The 23,634-nt window shown below is 29.9% G+C and overlaps 4 protein-coding genes across 7 annotated transcripts in view; 3 read left to right on the forward strand and 1 right to left on the reverse strand.

Moving 5' to 3' along the window:
* Window positions 1–3,069: 3,069 nt before the first annotated feature.
* Window positions 3,070–4,880, forward strand: LOC113563629 (pheromone-binding protein Gp-9-like). The gene is made up of 5 exons (XM_026975470.1): window positions 3,070–3,177; window positions 3,382–3,483; window positions 3,776–3,891; window positions 4,270–4,384; window positions 4,660–4,880. The coding sequence occupies exons 3-5, from the start codon at window positions 3,829–3,831 to the stop codon at window positions 4,794–4,796; spliced, it is 315 nt and encodes a 104-aa protein (XP_026831271.1). The 5' UTR covers window positions 3,070–3,177; window positions 3,382–3,483; window positions 3,776–3,828; the 3' UTR covers window positions 4,797–4,880.
* A 2,754-nt stretch (window positions 4,881–7,634) lies between these two features.
* Window positions 7,635–14,778, forward strand: LOC105279397. The gene is made up of 10 exons (XM_026967997.1): window positions 7,635–7,691; window positions 8,394–8,490; window positions 8,803–8,918; window positions 9,092–9,206; window positions 9,526–9,635; window positions 12,568–12,621; window positions 13,323–13,419; window positions 13,727–13,842; window positions 14,016–14,130; window positions 14,450–14,778. Exons 1-10 carry the CDS (start codon window positions 7,650–7,652, stop codon window positions 14,566–14,568), a joined length of 981 nt encoding a protein of 326 aa, XP_026823798.1. The 5' UTR covers window positions 7,635–7,649; the 3' UTR covers window positions 14,569–14,778.
* A 103-nt stretch (window positions 14,779–14,881) lies between these two features.
* LOC113563628 (pheromone-binding protein Gp-9-like) lies at window positions 14,882–17,105 on the forward strand. The gene is made up of 5 exons (XM_026975469.1): window positions 14,882–15,543; window positions 15,856–15,955; window positions 16,050–16,165; window positions 16,529–16,640; window positions 16,913–17,105. The coding sequence occupies exons 3-5, from the start codon at window positions 16,055–16,057 to the stop codon at window positions 17,059–17,061; spliced, it is 372 nt and encodes a 123-aa protein (XP_026831270.1). The 5' UTR covers window positions 14,882–15,543; window positions 15,856–15,955; window positions 16,050–16,054; the 3' UTR covers window positions 17,062–17,105.
* Window positions 17,106–18,100: 995 nt separating this feature from the next.
* Window positions 18,101–23,634, reverse strand: part of LOC105279394 (putative odorant receptor 92a) — a 28,367-nt gene continuing 22,833 nt past the window's right edge. The window contains exons 3-9 of one of the 4 annotated variants that reach the window (XR_003407506.1): window positions 23,171–23,288; window positions 21,164–21,428; window positions 20,934–21,050; window positions 20,527–20,617; window positions 19,956–19,994; window positions 19,497–19,629; window positions 18,101–19,406 (exon numbers count right to left, since the gene is read on the reverse strand). Coding sequence is in view for 3 of the 4 variants with exons in the window: in XM_026975288.1 (XP_026831089.1) it covers window positions 19,353–19,406; window positions 19,497–19,629; window positions 19,849–19,994; window positions 20,527–20,617; window positions 20,934–21,050; window positions 21,164–21,428; window positions 23,171–23,288 (924 nt within the window). In the remaining variant the exon portion in view is untranslated. Of the gene's footprint in view, window positions 19,407–19,496; window positions 19,630–19,848; window positions 19,995–20,526; window positions 20,618–20,933; window positions 21,051–21,163; window positions 22,328–23,170; window positions 23,299–23,634 lie in introns of those variants that run through there. The other 3 variants (XM_026975288.1, XM_026975290.1, XM_026975289.1) reach the window with 3 other exon arrangements.

Below are 23,634 nucleotides of genomic sequence, written 5' to 3' on the forward strand. Positions count from 1 at the left end.
ATATGACAAAAATATAATAAAAATTGCGGACAGACCATTTGTACAATTATACGCAAGATCAAGGCTCCTTTTAAGAACAAGTATACGTTACGAATGCGTTCGTTAAACTGAAGAACGTCAAGACGTATTATTTGGGAAAGTCAATTGCGCTTGCGCGAACTTCGGTCAAGATATCATGACATGACTGTTTTTCTATGAGAAATAAATTTCTGTAGTACTTGGGTTACGGCGTCAAATCGATTAATCGCCCACTTTTCTCTCCCTCGCAAATTGTGCGAATATTATTTCTATAGCATTCTTATTTCGGTATAGCAGTGTAATAGCATTAGATAGAATATTCTGTAGGAATTCTATAGTAGTATGGTATAGTCATTATATTGTAGTTAATATTTGATGTTATTACTATGGAATAGTACGCTTATGATCAATTGTAAGAAAAATTGTGAAATTTTCATAAATTGATGTAAATTGTTTAAATTAGATAATTTTCCCCGTAATATTCTAAAATATTCTTCCGAAGAAGATGATGCAAATTTTGGTCGACACATCATCTCAAATGCAGTCGAATGTTCGAAGAAGAATGACCTCTATAGTTGAACATTTTCGACTCCATCGAACGTTGCTATTGGCCATTGGCTTATGGCCCTACAACCAATCAAAATTTGTTGAATTACAATTCTCACTGTTCTTTGCTGTTCCAAACAGTTTTATTATATTTCACGTACAGATTATTTGAATTGTGTTATGGTTTATATTGTTTAATAAAATAACTTGTATCTGTATTATTATAATAAACTTATTACTTGTATATTCTGCTTCCATATTTTTATCATGACAGCAGTTGTTCTTAATAGCAACTAATAGTCAAAATGTTATTATATTACATTTATTTATTAAAATATAGTACAACGGTATTGTTACGCGTCGCGATTATATATATTTCTAATATCATTATACATTATGTATAGAAAATGACTGAATAATTCATATTTCTTATCTGATAATCATAATAATGACTAATTTTTATAATTGTTGAGCAACAAATAATGTAAATTGAATTAGTGCAAATTATAATTATATAAGTTAAAGTTTGAACGTTTATTAAGTGCAGAGGTATGTCACAAGCATAATTTGTTTTGCGTTTCTTTCTTTTTTTCATCGGTGAATGTAATTTCCTTAACTTTTGCTATAAATGTTTTTCTATCAAATATATGAACATTTACAAACATACAGGAATAATTAAATTCATATGAAAATTAATTTGATTTTAGATTTTCGTACTAATGAAACCTGCAGTTTTGTAACTAGATACGTATGCAGCTTTTTTTCCTAACCGGTCTGATAAATTTATTAATTGCAGCTTATATCGTTTATAATTTCTGAATATACTGTTGATCTTGTTATTAAAATTCTGTCTATAATATTCTTTTTTCTTATCTGCGAAGTTCACCATACTTTGTTTTGGATTAATGCATATAGTGTAAGTTGAGTTTTTTACTTGAAGATACTCCTAAAAACATCTTCCAATAAATGATTCTTTATACATCATAAGTTTTTTCCAAATTTTATCATTTTAAGTGAAACGTGCGCGATATATTATTAATACCATAGGTGCAGTGTTTCGTGGAGCGTCTTCAATATGTCTCTTGTGAATTAAAAGATGAAAACGAAATCGCTATAATAAAACAATATGGAAACAGCGGAGAACACTTTACAATTATAATTCCATGTAAGAAACTATTGAATGACATCTTCCATGCTCCTGTGCGCGCACCCAAGTTGTTATCAAGTTATTACTATTATGGATATTTACAAAAATTGATATCAGACAGTTGCGCCAATACAAGATAAGACAAGAATATTTTACTATAGTATATTATTGTATAGTATATTCTACAAAAGTTGTGATATCAGAAAGTAGCGTCAATATAATATAAGAATATTTTACTACAGTATTGTTATGTCCGGGTTGGCCACCCGGCATAACGAAGAGCCGGTCAGCTGCCAATCAGCTGAGCGTCGTCGGATCGGCCGTCGGCGAGGAAGACGCGAGCCTCCTGGCGACGGGTCTCCAGGGGGAATAATAAACAAGAGTGACAGAGGAGAGATTCGGACGTGACGTGGTCTACGACGGACGTGTATCGTATCCCGCTCCTCTAATGAATAAAGCTATCGTTCTTTCGTAAAAGAGTGTTGTCTTATTTGGTGCGCGAGTGTCTCCGCGAGTGAGTGTGAGCGAGCGCGGTTTGCGAGCGTGCGTGTCGAGCGGAATCCGCCGCTCGGACGTAACATTATTGTATAGTATAATATATAAATTTATATTATATACTATGTATAATAAATAAAAATTAAAAATTAAATGGAAAAAAGTTTCGAAAAAGATATATTTTTCAAATATAAGAAGTATAAAATTGTTTAAAGAACAAAAAACTTGGCGCTGCTAGATTAACTAATAATATAAATTTATACAAACCGAAAGTATAGTATATATATGTATATCATTATGTATCTCATATAATATAATATGATATTGCAATAAAATTATAGAATTATGTTAGTTATATTAATATGTACGTTTTATCCGATGTAAGGAATTGACATTGTTATTTCATTTTGAAATCCAGCAGCGCCATATTTTAAGACATGTACGAAAATGGAATCTCATTAAAATCGTTTCAAATGTGAAGTTTATAAATTATTATTTTGTCTTAAAAAACATATGTACTATAAAAAACACTTACAAATTTATTTGATTTATAAATTTTTTCAAAAATTCTTATTGTCCTTTATTTATTTTTTGTACCTTAAGGTTTTATAATAGCCTTACCCTTTTTATATAACGATACGTCAAAATGTCATTTCGATATGAATAATAATCGCAAAAGCTCACTTTCTATCTTGTTGTCGACCCTGACTGCATAATAATACTGCGGAAATATTATAATACTTATCATTATCAGTTTATAAGCTATCTTCTTTACATGTGGCTAACATTTATGTAACCTATGGCCTTGTATCTCTAACTCTCTACATCTGAAGCTTTTTTATCCGCAATAGATATAAATACCATGTATTTCAGTAACTACGGTTATTTTGTAGAGTTTGTTTAACTGTGACAGAGGCAATCTTGACAAGATGAAAGCTTTTGTGTTATGTGGCTGCGTTTTAGCATGCATCGTAAGCATCCTTTTATCATAATCGAAGCGTAAAGAGAAGATTATTTCAAATTTTCATAACCCAATTTTTTAACACTTTATTCTCGTTTACATAACGTAATTATATTCAGGTATATTTAGTTTTGAATTATATTTTTGTATAATAACATATAGGAAATACATTTAATTTATACGACATAAAATAAAGCTCGAATATATGTGTTAGTTCTATATCTCAGCTGAGATTATACCGTCAAACCTACCAGGACAGGGAGATCGTGGACAGGAATTTGTTAATTTTGCCTGCAGGAAGCTGGTTTGACTCGAGGTAAGTTACAAGTACACAAGATATAATATATAAATTTTATTCATTTATCTTCTCACCAACAGAATGACTCGATGAATCTTCGTGAATATTTTATTAAATTCTGTCTTTCTGCAGAATCTTGTCACTTTTTGTGTGTAATCTAAATAGCATTAAATTAATAACTAAGTACAAAGCAGAAAAATAAGTAAAAGTCATAGTTGTTAAAGCCGTTTTCATAAATAATATATGTTGGTTATTGGTAAAATTATTGAAGAAGAGTAACTTTATATCATTTTCGTATTCGATCTTCCAGAGGAGGGCTATGAAGTACAAGAGATTATAGATGAAGCATATAAACAACCTGGTATGGAAGAAAAGAGAAGGAAGCATGGCTGTGTTATCGAGTGCCTTCTGAAAAAGTTAGACTGGGTAAGATTTTTTATTTTCTTACCAAATAGTTTAGATAATAAGTATTTGGCAGTACAGAAGGAAAGCAAATTGGATAAATATTAGAATTATATTACAAATATATATAATTATATATATTAAAAAATATATATTATATTAAAATATTTTTATTATATTACATTAAATTGTATTACACAAATTATTAATATGCTGTAAGTTAATTATTAGTTTATTATAAATATACTTATATAAAACCTGATATTTTCGGATAGCATTATATGCCAGTTATTTAAGCAAAACGATAATTATATATGTTACTTACAGTAATATGTTGTAAATGATATTATTTTTTAAAATTTTTACATCTATTATATTTTCTATTTATTTTATTAACGCAAGATGGAAGGATCAGAGATCAAAGAAGATCGAATTTATGGAAATATAACCAAGTTGTTGAATAATCATCCCGCAAAAGAAAAAGCACAAGACCTTGTACGTAATTGTGCTCAACAAGGTAAGAACTACTATTATACTTATTATAAATATTAAAATACATTGAATTTATGATAAGTTAATAAGTTGATAAAATCACAAATAATATTTATGTACCATATCCGTTTCAGTGTTATACAAACCTTCAAAGAACATAATAACAATTGTTATTACGTTATGTGCAATATCTATTTCATTTTCTTAAAGCAATATTAACATAATAATCATGAAAATGAACTTCTTGATAAATTTTATATGTTTTAATGCGTTTCTTAATTACATTTATGTGTATTTTAGTGAGAGATGCCACGGTAGAAGGATGCAACAGAGGCTTTGTTGGATTAGCATGTACTGTAAAAAATACGCAGAAATGGAAACATCTTATCAATACATTGGATGTATCATCATCGGAAGAAGAAGGCGAAGAGAATTAAATTAAATATATGTACATAATGTAATTCATATCAAGTTATAAAGATATAATCTAGTAGTTACAAAATAAAATTTCGTGTGCACCTTACATTTTGATTTTGATTTAATAATAAAATTTGTTAGTATATTCATAAATATAATATGTGAATCAATTTGTATATATTTATTAATGTACAAGTTTGCGTAGTTAATATAAACTGTAAAATATTTTTTTGTCAATTTTTCGATTTTCAGCTTTCTGCCATGATAAACTAATAATGCAATAAAATACGTTTACGTTACGTAATATCGAGTACAAAATTTATTTAACAGCAGTAATACACGGCAGAATCGCAGAATTTACCTAACTGATATAAAATTAATATAAACACTATATACAGTCATGGGCGTCCGCAAGGGGGGAGCAAGATCGGGCATTTGCCCTTCCCTAGAAATAAACAATTAAAATTAACCATTCTTTCTTCCTTGAAATAAAATAAATGCCAGATTACAAACGCACAGCATCTACTTTGTCGCGGTGAGAAAGCTTTTACTACCAAAAGGTGTATAAAGTTTCAATTATATTTTAATTCTAAAAGTAAAAAAAATTCCTGCGGACGCTCATGCGTACAGTTATGTAGATTTGTTTTCGTTAGTTCGATAAGAAAGATTGAGAAAAATTGTGCAACACTAATATATATTAAGACATATACGAAAATGGAATCTCATTAAAGTCATTGCTTTTTTCATCGTAGAAAAAAGAAGGTGAAAAGGATTACAATATTAATATAGTTATAATGTTTACGTTATAGAGACTCAATACTTGTAATATAAAATACATTTTTCTATACATCCTGCTTTGTCTTTGCCTTAATAAAATTTTGATCTGCTGTACAAAGAAATATAATTGTGCAAGTAAGCACGGAGTTTATGATATCAGGCTCTCAGAAAAGAAGAACTTTATGTAAAATCAGTATCAGTAAGTAAGCACAATATATTTCATTGAAAATGCTGAGTCTAAAGACATAGCGAGAAACTAACATGATTCTTGGCCCCAGAAGGAATCGAGTACGGACAAACGCAGAAAACACAATTGCACGCATATTTATCCGGTTAGACAGCAGAGAAAAAGAAAGAGTGCAAGCCTCTCAGTCCGCGCAAATTTGATGTTCTCACGTAATAAAATTTTAATTAAAAAAGATTACAGCATCATACTCGCACTATTATTCTGTTAATCAGGCAATTCGTGCACTCTCGGCGCCTGATTTAAAATGTTATTCTTATTGTAATAATAATACACGTAACAGAATATTACAAAGAATTTTTTTATTTTTGTATATCTTATAATATAATTTCCGAAATATTACACAGAATATTAGCGATAAAAGTAATAATGCAATTTATTAAAATCTAAATATTCTACACTATAATTCTGTACTAATAATAGCATGCTGAAAATTTCTTTATGTATAACCAATGTTATGTAATTGCAACATAAATATAGTATAAGTTACATAACTGCAATAATCTGTGGTTGCTTTATTAATATACATAATACTTTTATATTAATATAAATATATTAATATGCCTAAATCATCTAATTATTTCAATGTTTAATAAAAAGAGCGAATTGTTAAACTTTCTTAATACTGAATAGAAGATTAGAATCTAGAATGAAGATTAGAGACTGAATCTTCCTCAGAATTACTTGAATCTTCTAAACATATAAAGTCTGAAAATTCTTTTAACGTTTATTTCTTATAATTGAGATTTATGTAACTCTTAATTCTTAATACTTCAACTTAAATGCATATATGACAAAGCCAAAACTGATAATGCAATGGAGAAAGTTTACTTAAACTTTGTTTTATCTTTCTGTGGACCTTGGCTATATGATAAATTGCAAAGTTATCATTATGGATAATTATCTACTTATGTGGCTTGATTAACGGTTATGTAATCTGTGATCTTGAGTCTTTAACCTGTGTATATTTGCGTTAAGAGTTTAAATATGATATATTCCAACAACCGCGATTCTATTTATTATAAAATTACAGTTTACTGCACTAGAGAAATAATTTCAGCAAAAATAAAACTTTTTGTTGCTTTGCGGATGTGTTAGACACTTTTTGTAAGTAAAATCCCTGAATTATATGATCGATTCCATACAAATTGTTCCATGTAAAATGTTAATGTCTCCGTGATAAACGCGGGGCGAAGTGAACATTAATATGCTCATGTGAGAAACACGTTTTATTGTTAAGAACACATATATGTATATTGTCTGTGCACTACGTTTGCCTTCTGAACCGTTACAAAAACGGAACGACTGCGTCCGCGGTTAAAGCAACTTAACTTAAAAAAGGAACGACAATACAGTGGTGCCAACTCAATAATGCACTATCCAATGGGCGGATTTAAATATCTCCAACATAAAATATTACAAAAACTAATACACCAAACAAGTATATATATTTTTAACCCATAATAAAATTAATACAAATGTGTCAAGGTTGAAACTTAATGGCGGCAAAAAAAGTTTATTGTATTGCATCTTACTACTGACCTCCATCAAATAATACATTACATTGCACATAATTTTCATTGTCCGCTTACGTCATAAAATTACGTCAATGTTTATATAGGCTGCGTTCCGATATTCACTGCCAGTACTGAAAAGCTATAATTTGTGTCACGTATACTATAAATTTTCAGTACTGGCAGTGAATATCGGAACGCAGCCATAATCTATGATCCGTGTATCTTTATTCCAAACATTTTATATTTGCAGTAAGTATAAACATGGTATATTTCCACAGCGATCATTCTGCCGTGTTACCGTTTAAGTGTAATGATCAAATAAGCTTACTATAAAAATGAAAGTCTTGGTACTTTGTGTTTGTGTTTTAGCACTTGCAGTAAGTAACTTTTAGTTATAATACATGTTAAAAATCATATAATATTGTTAGTAGTGCAATATTACACGTATTAATTTAATTGCTGTTAATTACTAATGCGGATAAACAACTATTGCATTCACATGTATGTAACACAAGGAATCATTTTATAATTTCATAATTCTATCAAATTTTCTACTTAATGTACAATCTTAATGATAATAATTCTTTACATGTTATAATCTTAATTAAAAAGATAAAACTTCAGATAAAACAAAATAAAACCCTAACAGCACATGGTATTATACGAATATTCTATACTTATGCTATATGTACTGTGATCATATGGAACATACTACATATAAAAATATTTGTATAACATCTTTGTGTACATTATTTATCGTATATTCTCAAGATATGCTCAGTATATATTGAATATATATTTAAACCAAGTTTCAAAGACTGAATGTACTGCAGAATATATACGGAATATAGAAATTGAACTCTATAGCGGACATGGCCACATACGCCATATTACATACGTAATCTCCAGTATTAGTGATGACGGCCTCTTGCCTCTTACTGAACACTACTATATTAATATAGTCATTGTATTTATATTAAATACATATACAGAACCTTTGTACATAAAAATTTAAACACTCTAAGACAATTAATATAAATAAAATAAAGAAATTCAAATTAACTAATGTTATATTTCAGTCATTTAGCTCAGCTGCGACAAGAGTACAATTGAAAAATGCCATAAGAGGCAGAAACTCTGCTAGTATTTGTCTGGAGCAAAATAACATGGCGCCGAGTAAGTTATTCAATTACATAATATAGTTATCGTAGTTTATCTTTTATTCATAAGAAACGTATTTTTCTGAGATTTTTGAGATAATTTCGCATCTATTTCCTCTTATTTTGTTGTCAAAATTAACAAAACATTTTTTCAAAAATTGTTTAACCTCAATTGCAAGTTTAAATTAATTTCAATAGTTTTATGCACGACATTTCCTTCTTCATCAAATAACGATACCTCAAGTTACAATACCCATTTAAATCACCATATACGTATATAATTTGCACCACATCAAAAATTTTAATAATGTTATTATTTATTTTTTAGGTGAGTGGTATACAGCAAGAGACATAGCTCTTAATCACCATACGGAACCCGAAAATGAAGAAAGAACAAGAAAAAATGGCTGCGCTGTGGAATGTATTTTTAAAAAAATGGGGATGGTACGTTTTTATATAACATATGTGATAGCATAGTGTTTTTGCCACAACGAATTAATAAGAGCAATGATCACATTACGTCATATATACAACATTTAGTTAATACTTTATAATTTTTTCTGTTTATATTTTGGAAATAACTACGGCAATGTTTTAATAAACGATTTGTTGAATAGATGGAAGGAAGAAATTTCGTTGATGAAACCGTATACACCAAGATAGAGAGGGAAATTGAAAATTCAGCTGAACGACCTGTAGTACATCGAATTTTAAATAAATGCCTGACAGAAGGTAAGCTATTAATATCAATTACAACTATAAGAGTGCAATATAACTACAAATAAATTATAAAGATAATTATAAAGTAGTAATAGTATTACACAATTATAATTATGTACGTACATTTTCTATGAGTGTGCGTTAGTTTATAAATAATCGCGTATCTATAATACTTTATGGATAAGTGATTCCTTATTTATATAACAATTGTATAACATTGTTTTATAACTAGTTGGAATAGAATCATATTTTTGTACATTAGGATATAACGTGTAAAGCAACTTTACTAAATATTTCTATTAAGTATTATAATTGTTATTTCTTTCCGCAGCAAGAGATATTACGGAAGAATGTAAGAAAGGTTTAGCTCTATATGTCTGTGTAATGAAGTCTGTGCATGAAATAGAAGAACATGAACATCATGAACATGTACCAGAAGATGTTTAAAACGCAAACCATCAAGGTAGTCAGACAGATGGTAATCAAGAAGGCAATTCAGAGCAAAACAGTTTAAAAAAATGGATATATAATAATTAAACATATACAATTAAACATTGAACTATTCGTTTATTATAATTAATCTGTAAACCAAGATTATATATTTGAAATAAAGATGCATACATTGCATATTGCATCCCTGTTGTTTTGTTTTGGCGAATAGTCAATTTGTCGCGAAGTTATTTATATTGCTAAGTCTCCTCTCTTCTTTCGATCAAAACTGGCTAATTTACTTAGTTAATAGCTACACGACGTTTCGACCCAAGTTTAGGTCCTTTTCAAGTGTCAACATAATAAAAGGACCTAAACTTGAATCGAAACGTCGTGTTAAGCAGCGTATAAAATATCTGGTCTTGATATTTTAGCGATATAATTCAAACAACCGATTGCTTCTCGATAAGGGCAATTTTTCCGTTATTCTTCGTTCTATTGAGTTCACTGCCATCCAAATCAACAGAAGAATCTGTTGAAATTTGATTATTTCCCTTTACAAATGTGCGAGATAAGGTATAAATAAATGTGTTCAGTATTTCAATAAACAAAAGAAAATGTATATATATATAATTACGAGAAATATGTAACAATACATTCAAACAGTTTCAAATAATTATATATCAATCACATACAAATAAGCAAGAAAATATACGTGTGAACCTCAAAGTCACAAGAAAAGAAGATACAACATTAGCCAATGCTTTGTTCAAGCAAAGAATCTCATAAATCAAATTAAAGAAAAATTTCTACTCATCCAATTGATTCCGTGACTTCCAGATATCAGTCGCCTTTTTCGTTTTTCAGATCTGTGCACAAATCCGCCTTAATTCTATATCGGTAAACTATTTGCCAGTAACCATCCGCCAGTGGATCCACTTATTTGTTCGCTCGCTCAGTACGTTCGCTCGCTACAACGGTCGCGTGAGAAAAAAGGCCGAATACATCGCTACGCGTCTCATCGTGCCGATATTTGTTTATCGATATTTGATGCCCGAATCTTCCCGAGACAATTGGGCAGAATTAGCGCGAAGTTTAAACTAGTTTTCTCAACAGAATCCATTGGAGACATCACAGGTTTACAATCTTCCATGCCAAAGCGATGCAACATTCGAGTAATGTATCCTTGTTGATTAATGTATAGTGTCCCTAATTTCCGATTTCGAGTTATTTCCAAGCCAACGTGCAACGTAGCAAGATGGTGCATGACACGTAGCTCCGAACTCTGACTTTGAGGCAGATATGAAAATATTTAATATTTCCTTCCGCTTGCATGCTATCAACCCGCCCGCCACAAACGTGCCAACTGTATCGTCTGATTTCCAGGAATAACTAAAAAGCTCACGTAATAATTGTAATAAAACATTTAATGTTTTCGGTTCATAAAAGGCTTTAATCCTTTTCATGATATCTGCTGACGTCTCACAGTCACATACTTGATCAAACGTTGTGTCGTCCAAAGTCAATCGAATAATAGACAGCGCTTTACTATCCTTTGCTTTCCAGTCATCAATTCCTCTCGCATTTGTAACAACGTCATCCTAAGTTTTTACCTCGATCGGCTTAATTGTACTTCCAGCAGCGATATTTCAAATTCGATGACTCTCAAGGATATCACGGATTTCGATCTTTCAACAACCATATGTTACCTTCGTGAGCTTGGTTACTCGAATTTCTTTTAGTGATCCTTTATCGGCTATTTCGTTGTTTAAAGATACACAAAACCTCAACGAGAAAAAGATACCGTGTACTTCCCATTATCAATTCATAAGCGCTTAAGTCTCACAATCTGTTAGAAATAGTTTCGAATAATTGAAGAAGCACGTATTATTTGACAAACTGAGGTTTTAATTAAACAATAATACAGTCAAAGCAGAGACATTGACATGTCTTCTTCTTCTTCTTAGTGTTTAATGGCACCCGATCCCTGTCAGGTTCGATACGGCCAATTGCAAAAATGAGTGAAATACGAAATACGAAATAACAAGTTGAAAAAAAGGAAACTCGGGGCAACCGTTGTGCACCTGACGACTGTCTCCTTCGGAATCAGAGACATTGACATGACATGGCTCGAGATAGGATACAGACACAAAAGACCAAAACAGTGATAGAGAAACCAAACTGTTATAAATAAATGATGAACCCCATGGCAACGATGCACTTGGAATGTGCTTCATGTTATTGTTAAAAATTAAGACGGGACACATGAATTTTCAACAATGTTTCAATCATTTAGCTGAGGTAAAACAACAATTAAAAATTGCATATCCAGAAGATGCAATTTATTTGAATGAACAAAAATAATATAATTTTAAATAAGCTATAAATGCATGCAAGATTTATACAATATAAATACAATTTTATTATATCTTCTTTCGTTACAATTTATTGAGTAGTTTTAAACCCACTATGCTTTATCAGAAATTTAATAAAATGTTTTCTCTTTTTACTATATTTTATATTTACTAAACTCTTTCAAATGTTATACAATTATATGATCGATTCCATAAAAAATTATTCCATATGAAATTATTATATTTAAAAAACTAATATACGAAAAAATTATGTATCTTTTTAATCCATAATAAAATTAATACAAACGTGTCAAGGTTGAAACTTAATGGCGGCTTTTTATAATAAAAAAAGTTTATTATATTGCTTATGCAATTGCTTCTTACTGCTGACCTCCATCAAATAATACATTACATTGCACATAATTATCATTGTACTCTTACGTCATAAAATCACGTCAATATTTATATAATCTATGATCCGTGTATCTTTAGGCCAAACATTTTATATTTGCAGTAAGTATAAATATGGTATATTTCCACGACAGCGATCAGTCTGCCGTGTTACCGTTTAAGTGTAGTAATCAAATAAGCTTACTATAAAAATGAAAGTCTTGGCACTTTGTGTTTGTGTTTTAGCACTTGCAGTAAGTAACTTTTAGTTATAATACATGTATTAAATCATATAATATTGTTAGTTGTGCAATATTACACGTATTAATTTAATTGCTGTTAATTACTATTGCGGATAAACAACTATTGCATTCACATGTATGTAACACAAGGAATCATTTTATAATTTCATAATTCTATCAAATTTTCTACTTAATGTACAATCTTAATGATAATAATTCTTTACATGTTATAATCTTAATTAAAAAGATAAAACTTTCAGATAAAACGAAATAAAACCCTAACAGCACGTGATATTATACGAATATTCTATACTTATGCTATATGTACTGTGATCATACGGAACATACTCAAAATATTTGTATAACATCTTTGTAGTACGTTATTTATCGTATATTCTCAAGATATGCTCAGTATATATTGAATATATATTTAAACCAAGTTTCAAAGACTGAATGTATGTACCGTAGAACATATACGGATATAAAAATTGAGCTCTATAGTGGACATGGCCACATACGCCATATTGCATACATAATCTCCGGTATTAGTGATGACGGCCTCTTGCCTCTTACTGAACACTACTATATTAATATAGTCATTGTATTTATATTAAATACATATACAGAACCTTTTTACATAAAAATTTAAACACTCTAAGACAATTAATATAAATAAAATAAAGAAATACAAATTAACTAATGTTATATTTCAGTCATTTAGCTTAGCTGTGACAAGAGTGCAATTGAAAAGTGCGGTAAGAGGCAAAAACGATGTTCACATTTGTCTGGAGCAAAATAACATGACGCCGAGTAAGTTATTCAATTACATAATATAGTTATCGTAGTTTATCTTTTATTCATAAGAAACGTATTTTTCTGAGATTTTTGAAATAATTTCGCATCTATTTCCTCTTATTTTGTTGTCAAAACTAACAAAACATTCTTTCAAAAATTTTTAACCCCAATTAAAATTTTCAATTAATTTCAGTAATTTTATGCATGATATTTTTTTCTTCATCAAATAACGATCAAGTTACAATACCCATTTAAATCACCATGTACATATATAATTTGCATCACATCACGAATTTTAATAATGTTATTATTTATTTTTTAGGTGAGTGGTATACAGAAAGAGACATAGTTCTTAATCACCATACGGAACCTGAAAATGAAGAAAGGACAAGAAAAAATGGCTGCGCTGTGGAATGTATTTTTAAAAAAATGGGGATGGTACGTTTTTATATAACATATGTGATAGCATAGTGTTTTTGCCACAACGAATTAATAAGAGCAATGATCACATTACGTCATATATACAACATTTAGTTAATACTTTATAATTTTTTCTGTTTATATTTTGGAAATAACTACAGCAATGTTTTAATAAACGATTTGTTGAATAGATGGAAGGAAGAAATTTCGTTGATGAAACCGTATACACCAAGATAGAGAGGGAAATTGAAAATTCAGCTGAACGACCTGTAGTACATCAAATTTTAAGTAAATGCCTGACAGAAGGTAAGCTATTAATATCAATTACAACTATAAAAGTACAATATAACTACAAATAAATTATAAAGATAATTATAAAGTAGTAATAGTATTACACAATTATAATTATGTACGTACATTTTCTATGAGTGTGCGTTAGTTTATAAATAATCGCGTATCTATAATACTTTATGGATAAGTGATTCCTTATTTATATAACAATTGTATAACATTGTTTTATAACTAGTTGGAATAGAATCATATTTTTGTACATTAGGATATAACGTGTAAAGCAACTTTACTAAATATTTCTATTAAATATTATAATTGTTATTTCTTTCCGCAGCAAGAGATATTACGGAAGAATGTAAGAAAGGTTTAGCTCTATATGCCTGTATAATGAAGTCTATGCATGAAATAGAAGAACATGAACATCATGAACATGTACCAGAAGAAGATGTTTAAAACGCAAACCATCAAGGTAGTCAGACAGATAGTAATCAAGAAGGCAATCCGGAGCAAAAAAATGGATATATAATAATTAAACATACAATTACAATTACAAACATACAATTATACAATTAAACATTGAACTATTCGTTTATTATAATTATCACTGTTAATCTGTAAACCAAGATGATATATTTCAAATAAAGATGCATACGGTGCATATTGCATTCCTGTTGTTTTGTTTTGACGAACAGTCAATTTGTCGCGCAGTTATATTGACTGATTCTGTAGAACAGTTGATGTAGAACATGATTTTAAAATTGACACAAATGATACCAAAGTTAATATTCTAATCAAATTATTATAACTGCCAATCTGCCAACATACTGCCAATGTACTGTTCATTGAAATGTTTCTATTATTTCTTTTTTTTCCCTATTGTTAATAAAAAGATATGAGTTATTTTAATGTGTCCATTTTGATTTTTGTAATTGTCATTCAATATAAATAGTATAATAATAAATTGAATATAATATTAGTATATAATATTGTTTATATATACATATATGATGCACAGTAATTTCCACATATACGACATTATACACATATAGCAAGCATGTTAGCATAAATTTATAATGTTAGCCACAGAATCACTAAAATTTTTGTTACGAAAACAACATTTGTTACGAAATATATGTCTCATAAATTGACTCAATATAACTTTAGTATTTTATAACTGCAGCTAATAAGTTAGTATAGTGAATTATCATTAAACTTTATTCTGCATCATGTGTTTCACATCGATGTCGCGATCTGTGGCCTTAGAACTTTATCTGTAATTTTTGTATTTGCAGTTGAGATATAAATGCAATGTGATATTGAGAAATTCCTCATAAACTTTACATCTCTACATAGCTTCATTTAAAGGTGACAATTGTGGTTAACAAGATGAAAACATTCGAACTCTACGTTTGCGTTTTCGCACTTGTGGTAAGTTTATTTGCGCTATTACAGATAAATAAAGAAAGCAGAGTTTTTAGAGTTCACTCTAAAAAATCTTTTAAACATTATATTGGAAGTTAATTCTAATTTAATTAGAAACATTAATAATGAACATTGTAAAATGATTAGGCAATAAATTGTACATAAAATATAGTTCTAATACTAACGTATAATAGTTCATGTGGAAGAAAATATTAAATATAATAAAGTAAAATACTAAATTATTTATTATATAAAATTAAATTAAATTAAAAGATGTCATTAACAAAAACATGTAAACTAAAATCATATATATTTTAGCCGTTTATCTTAGCTGGAACTGTAAATGCACAGAATAGAATATTGGGCGCCAATATATGAAATTATAATAGTTGCCTAACTGAAAATAATGCCTCGAATGGTAAGTTATTAATACACATTCCTCTTGATCTTGCAAAAGATCTTTTCCGCATTTACATAATTTGCATTTCCCAATTTTACCATTTATATTTTAGATGATATGTATGTAGTGGATGATATAATAAGAGAAGTATATAAACAGTCGCAGAATCAAGAGAGGACAAGAAAAAATGGTTGTGTTCTCCATTGTTTAATGCAAAAAGAGGGTGTAGTAAGTTTTATTATTTGTCTTATATGCAGTGTCCAAATTGCACACATATACACATACATGAGCGTACATTGCGCATGTATATTTTAGATAAAAATAAAATCATTAAAGATGAAAAATACATACACACACATACAATAATGTTTTTATTTTCAATCTTGTTTGGAAATTAATAGTTATAACATAAGTATTATGTGACACAATATATTAATATAGAATACAATTTTTTATTATTTAAATTAAATATAATTAATATAAATCATAAAATTTAATAAATTCCTTACACTTTTATAAATAATAAATTTTTACTGTTTTTTGTTGTTCTTTATGTATATAATACACGTTTTTTTTTCTTGATAACGTTAGATGGATAGATTAGAATTTAATATAAACGAAATGCATAATGAATTTACCAGAAGGACAAATGCTCATCCAGGTGGAACAGCTCATGCAGCTTTGGATGAATGCATAAATGAAGGTATATAACTTTATTCCACATTTATATACATCTCTATGTATGTATGTAGAACTAATTCGTTTATAAATACTAAAAAACTGTATATCCTCACTTTTTGTATTAACAAAATTTATATAATTATATATGTATATACATCTGTTTCACGATGTGCAAAAAATCGGCTAAAACTCATATTTTGCAATATTAATAAATAATTTGTACTATAATAATCGCAAAACATATGAAAATTCTTTGCTTTTCGTCACTCTCTAATTATATTTTTTCTATTTCAGCAAAGGATATTACAAGACAATGTGAAAAAAGTTTCGCTTTTGTGACATGTTTTCTAATTGCTAAGGATAGATTAGATAGAGAAGAAGGTCCAAGAAATCGTCAAAATAAATATGAAAATAAACATGATGTTCATAATGTACCCGAATAATAGTAAATATAATCAAAATTTCTTATTAATTCATTAAAGGTAATACAAATTTTAAAAATACTGCTTTTTGAAAAATTTTACAGTATCAAATAAAGAAACATAAAAGCAAAAATATATTATATTTAATACATGTATTTATTCTCATCTTGTAATTCCTATATATTTATCAAATACTTACTAAACTTACATAATCACAAAAATATAATAGTGCTATGGCATCAAAAGGTTATTTTCTTAAAAGAATTAATTAAATTTCGTTCCATATATCTGAAAACGAAAAAGTGTCTTGAAACAATTCACGCTATCCAAAATTGTGAGAAGAGTACAGTTTTATTAATCAAGAGACACGGTAGTGTCTCGCGCCAAGTTCACGCGCAGCGCAACGGCAGCGAGAGACGGACCGTGGATCTTTACGCGAGGCGACTAGTTGAGACTAGCCGAGATTTTCGGATCTTAATAACGCGTGGATCGATCGAGTTAAGAACAGGCTCAATCGATTCTGTGTACTCGAATTATATAATGAAAGTGTTTTTATTTTTCTCGTACATGCCCGGTGAAGAGAGATATTACGATGCAAAGTCCACATCGTGAAAATTTGTATTAAGAAACTCTCTTGTCGTCGTCGTCGTCGTCGTCGTCGTCGTCTTGGTCACGGAGACCGTACAGTTCACCTTTTAACCATTAGACGGCGTTTACGGCAGTGCCGGCATAGAGACCCTAGAAGTAAGAGACTGGACACCTCGTCTAGTTGGATACAAAATGGCGGATTTAGTCCGTTCTTGTCAGCTGCACTGGTGACAGAAACTACACTGTAAAGAAATGTTTATGATATAATTAAATAGTATTGCACATTTTTTTACTAGTACTTGATTTTTCATACTTTTCATCACTTTATTAATTTATTAATAATAATACATGTATAAATGTGTTCATGTTTCCGTTTTTCTCATATTTTATGAATGTTTCACAATTTACGAGGGAAAGAAAAGTGGACGATTAATCGATTTGACGCCGTAACCCAAGTACTACAGAAATTTATTTCTCATAGAAAAACAGTCATGTCATGATATCTTGACCGAAGTTCGCGCAAGCGCAATTGACTTTCCCAAATAATACGTCTTGACGTTCTTCAGTTTAACGAACGCATTCGTAACGTATACTTGTTCTTAAAAGGAGCCTTGATCTTGCGTATAATTGTACAAATGGTCTGTCCGCAATTTTTATTATACATTTTTGTTATATTATGTACAATTTTATTATATACAATTGCATTCGAGAATTTTGATTTATCATAAAACATTCATGTTTTTAAATACATATATTTAACTGTTGCATTTTGTGATATCATATTGTTAAAATAGGATATCATATAGTTACAATTTTATAATCATATCCTAATGATGACCTATTTAATTAATAACATTCGTGAGAATGCTAATTCTATAACAACTATAAATTTTTAATAGATTCCGCAGTAATTATTTAGATTAGAAGACACAGTGTCGATGATCTTGATCTTGACATGTATTATAGAGGTCATCCTCTTGAGTGACCTACCAGAATGTTTTACCGGCGATCATTGTTTATTAAAAAGTTAGAAAAGAAGAAGTTTAATAGATTCGCATGTGTTTTCGACTGGCCACGCGAAGTGAGTACTTGAACTTGATCATACACAGAAAGAAAAATTTTTGCTACCGTAGCTAATCATGATTTGCTAAAAATTGTTGCTGCCGTAGCTATAAATTTTTAAACTACAGCAAAATGTTTGCTCTTGCAGCTAATGAATTAGGAACCTTATCTAATAAAATAGGTATCACAGCTAAAATTTAGCTGTCCATATATTACGACTGAATTTAGTTACCACACGCAGTTTTTAGCTATGGCAGCTACTTTTTTCTTTCCGTGTAGAAGTAATCCTTCTGAATTAAATAAATCTGCGACTAGACCTCAACTTGTAAGATATTAAAAATGTGTAAATTTAAAAATTAAAGTTTTAAAAATATAGAAACACGTAATATAAAAGTATACGCGCGAACACAAACCACGTATGCTTGCACGAGCATATTCTTTCGGTTTCTTTAAGCTACTACATAATTTTTTAGGTGCTCATTCTAATTGTTTATCATTTTATATCAACTATATTATTATATTAAAAGATATTATTAAGAAAGTGATCATTTTAAGCCACTAATCAATTTACGCAACAAATTATTTGGAAACGGTTTCTATCACTTATCTGTAAACTTATTCCTTTCTCCTCAATATACTATAGAAGATGATTGATAGTCGTATCACTTCTGTGTAGAATATATAACAGTAAAATAAGATATCGATGCAGCAATTAACTATAATGAAAAACTTTAGGTTAGGCTAAGGAAATATGTGGCATATTATACATGTGTATTGATATTATTGATGTATAATGTATATTTTACCGAGTTAAAACCTTCTAGAGATGCTATAAAAAGACCAGCTATTTTGAGGCCATAAGCTTTACAACTTCTTTGCAACAGAAATAATATCAATCTTTGTATGCATATAGGAGTCGTATACCATTCAATGTTGTATCTGTAATGTTATATTCAGTAAATAAGATGATTACTAATTGTAAGTACATGATTGTATCAAAAAGTTCAGGAACAACTATATGCTTTAAAGGCAATGTACATAATTATTAATTTATAAATTATGATGGTTATTCCTTTTAATATGTTAATATGTCCATCAAACTATTAATATTCCAGAAGTTATGAATGTCTATATGAATGTCTCTATCAAATTTCTTACGCCATAGAAAACATGCTGTTATACTGTTTTATAATTTCTTCACCGATATAGTTGGCCAAAAAAGCATATAGCACCATTGCAAATGCGAAAATAAGGTGTAATATAACCTCTTCTATGTTACCTAGAAGCACTGCAGATCGTAATACCTAAAATAATACAATTCTTAAGCCCATTACACACAACTTCCATAACATAACATAACGTCGAATCAACCAATCACGTACGTACGCGGTTCGGCTGTCCATAAGAAAGCCGCGTAACGTGATTGGCTGATTCGACGTTATGATATGTTATGTTATGGAAGTCATGTGTGATGGGCTTTACATTACGCATTACATGTGGAAAGGGAAACGAAAGAGAGGAAGGTGTGAAATACATCGGAGTGTGTATCTCAAATTACTTTTTCGTCATGTTACATTTTATAATAGATATACATAAACTGAAAAATGTGTGAAATATTTCACAAATTAAATAATCCTGATTTTTTACAAACATGAGCTTTGGAAATATAATAATATAAATTATATTTTGGATAAACAGGTCAAATTATTTTTATGTTTTTCTCTATTTTCATTTTATTTATATTTTTCTGCATCTGCGGGTCCATTCAAATTACATATCTTGTAGAACTGTTTATCCAAGAACACATTAGAGTAATACAAAAGTTAATGAACTTACTTGATAGAGATTAAGGGCTAAACAAATAATGCCTACCGCTATTAGACAAAAATATGTTCTATTGAAACTAGATGTAAAGAATTCAGACAACCTTAAAAACCATGAGAACAATTTATTTCACATGTACAACAAGTATTTAAAAAACAAGTATTATAAAAATAAGAAATGCATAGATGTCCTAAATTACCTATTATATACCAAGTCTGACATTCCTATATATCTCAGCGCGCAAAATCTTAGCTTTGTTCTCAGAAAACGTTAATCGCTTCGCAGTTAGAAACTATACATATTATATCCTCGACATTTGCGTATTAAAGGTTTTGTCTTAGAATGTTTTGTCATAGAATCCGTCTTTAAAATTATTATCAACAGCCTTAGATTACCAAATACGTATAATAGAGACATACTCAATAGCTGTACGATGAATATCCACTGCATGTCGTAACTTCTTGTTCATCTCCATCTCGTTCCTTCGATTATCTTCTTCGTGAATATTTAACAGTATTGTTTGCTCCATGCGGTAACTACGAATAAATTTATTATTTTATATTATGCAAAATCCCAACATATACTGAAAAAAAAACGATTTCGTTTGTAATCATACTTCTTACATTTATTTATACATTTTTTTTCTTACCTTGCAATGCTAAACAGTCCGCAAACGTGTTTTAGGTATGCTATTAACATCATTCCTCCTCCCACCAACGCAGTCGTTCCTATGTAAATAGATGCGCATGTGTGCAGCAAAATTAAATAAACATTTTTTTCTTTATCAACAAAATATTCAGTTACAATTAGCATATTGTGAAGTGGTCGAGATTCATTTACGAGTAGAAAGGTGCCAAGAATCCACGGCAAAAATGGCAAAACAGTCAAAATAATTACACAGCACACCGCAAACACTGTAAGGTTTTAAAATTATTGATCAAGTAGCTTAAGCAATTAAACTGATGTCCTCTACTATCTCGAAGCAGCTTAAACGTTTAGTTGACTTTGCGGATATCTTTTACTTGAACAGAGTCACAATTATGACAGAAAATAGATAAAATGTGTGAATTTTCTATGTATATAGACATCAGTAACTATGTAACTACATCAAATAATAATAATTATATAAATACACCAAACAAGAAATTGAATAAACACTTTTTTCTCAGGCGAAAAAATAAGTAATAATAATAATGTAACCTCTATGACAATAAAACAGAAAACAAGTTGAACATAAATACGACGTTTTTCTACGGCATTTTCTACGGAACCAAACAACCCAGACAGCACACATGTCCAAAATCGAGACATAAAACGTCTTTTCGATGTCTTTTCGACTTCTTTAAGATATAGTGTCTGAAAGACATCGAAAAGACGGCGAAAAGACGTTTTATGTCCCGATTTTGGACATGTGTGCTGTCTGGGAAGTTGTTTGTATTTAAACTTATGATTAAGGACTTAAAACAATTTTAATTAACTGAAAATTGTAATTTAGGATCTCTGTTGTCATGTTCACAATATTCTCCCATTTTGCAACAACTAATTAGTATTAAATTACTTATTTTGATATTATTAAAACTTAATCTTATATTAAAACTTAGTGTTCACATGGAATTGCAGAAAATCCACAAATAAAATTACTTGCGCGATAACATAATGATACATTTTTTTGACTACGAATCTGTAATTGAGCAATGTGTCAGTCGCTTCTATCATTACATTTTTAATAAACGAGACGACAAGGGATAATTTGATTGCGCCTGTTTCCAGTGAAACGATTCAACTTTTCGGTATTTCTGTAATGTACTTGAGGAATGCTAACTTTGCTTACAGGTTTCGGCTTTCCTTGTGATTATACAGGGTGTCTGGTAATCTCCGTGCAACCGATTAATGGCATATAGTTCAAGCCTAACTGAGTCGAAAAGTCCTCTACCATTTTGCAATTTGCGCAATAGTTAACGAGTTATTAATTGTTAAAAATCGCTGTATTAGTCCGGCCTACCGTCGAATGCAAGCGCGCGGCGAGATGCGACCGCCTAGCGATCGAAGTTGCTAGGCGCGAGAATTGTTTATTACAAATGGCATGCCTAGCCATTGCCACAGCGATCGCTAGGCGGTCGCATCTCGCCGCGCGCTGGCATTCGGCGGTAGGCCGGACTAATACAGCGATTTTTAACAATTAATAACTCGTTAACTATTGCGCAAATTGCAAAATGGTAAAGGACTTTTCGACTCAGTTAGGCCTGAACTATATGCCATTAATCGGTTGCACGGAGATTATCAGACACCCTGTATATTTTAATTAACAACATGTTTATATATTTAATTATACTTATTATATATTATATGATAAATGAACGAGAATTCCTTAGTCAACTCACTGGCAGTTTATTCTTAAATGTGACACAACGTTTCGACCGAAATCCGGTCCTTTTCAAGTGATATGTCTTTTTTGATTGAAAAAGACACAAACAAATCGGTACAAGATAAAGCGACCGAACACAGTGAGAACACGCTCGCAAATGAAAAAGTTCATTCATTGAATTTTCTGGCTGACTTGAATTTTTGGTTATCTTAATTATATGATAATAATATCATAATAATAACTTGAGTGCGCGCACAGGAGCATGGAAGAAGTCATTCAATATTTTCTTACATGTAAGTATAATTGTAATGTGTTCTCCGCTCTTTCCATATTTTTTTATTATAGCGATTTCGTTTTCATCTTTTAATTCACAAGAGACATGCTGAAGACGCTCCACGAAACACTTCACCTGTGGTATTAATAATCTGATAATCTCGGGTACTCGCAGCTCGCGGACTCGCGTAAAAGAGTCACGGTGCGGTCTCGCGCTGCGCGAGACACTACCGTGTCTCTTGATATATCGGACACATTTCACTTAAAATGATAAAAGTTGGAAAAACGTATGATATATGTGCCCATGATTATGAAAATAGCCTAAGTCATATATTTCTCGTTTTGAGATATTTAAGGTTTTGCGTTCGGAAAATATTAAATATTTGCTCTTATAATGTAAAAAGCTGATATGATTGTATAATTTCATTTGTAAGTTATAAATATATATGTTTTTCCAAATGTCAAATGACTTAGACCATTTT

The sequence above is a fragment of the Ooceraea biroi genome, chromosome 2 (assembly GCF_003672135.1).
Source record: "Ooceraea biroi isolate clonal line C1 chromosome 2, Obir_v5.4, whole genome shotgun sequence".
In the NCBI taxonomy this organism is placed as follows: domain Eukaryota; kingdom Metazoa; phylum Arthropoda; class Insecta; order Hymenoptera; family Formicidae; genus Ooceraea; species Ooceraea biroi.

What these genes read in the sequence shown, in the direction of transcription:
- LOC113563629 (XM_026975470.1), top strand. Translation starts at nt 3,829, where the DNA reads ATGGAAGAAAAGAGAAGGAAGCATGGCTGTGTTATCGAGTGCCTTCTG. An exon ending in TTCTGAAAAAGTTAGACTGG is followed by an intron (nt 3,892 to 4,269) that starts GTAAGATTTTTT and finishes TATTAACGCAAG; the next exon opens with ATGGAAGGATCAGAGATCAA. An exon ending in ACGTAATTGTGCTCAACAAG is followed by an intron (nt 4,385 to 4,659) that starts GTAAGAACTACT and finishes TGTGTATTTTAG; the next exon opens with TGAGAGATGCCACGGTAGAA.
- LOC105279397 (XM_026967997.1), top strand. Translation starts at nt 7,650, where the DNA reads ATGAAAGTCTTGGTACTTTGTGTTTGTGTTTTAGCACTTGCA. An exon ending in GCAAAATAACATGGCGCCGA is followed by an intron (nt 8,491 to 8,802) that starts GTAAGTTATTCA and finishes TTTATTTTTTAG; the next exon opens with GTGAGTGGTATACAGCAAGA. An exon ending in AAGTAAATGCCTGACAGAAG is followed by an intron (nt 14,131 to 14,449) that starts GTAAGCTATTAA and finishes TTCTTTCCGCAG; the next exon opens with CAAGAGATATTACGGAAGAA.
- LOC113563628 (XM_026975469.1), top strand. Translation starts at nt 16,055, where the DNA reads ATGTATGTAGTGGATGATATAATAAGAGAAGTATATAAACAGTCGCAG. An exon ending in TAATGCAAAAAGAGGGTGTA is followed by an intron (nt 16,166 to 16,528) that starts GTAAGTTTTATT and finishes TGATAACGTTAG; the next exon opens with ATGGATAGATTAGAATTTAA. An exon ending in GGATGAATGCATAAATGAAG is followed by an intron (nt 16,641 to 16,912) that starts GTATATAACTTT and finishes TTTCTATTTCAG; the next exon opens with CAAAGGATATTACAAGACAA.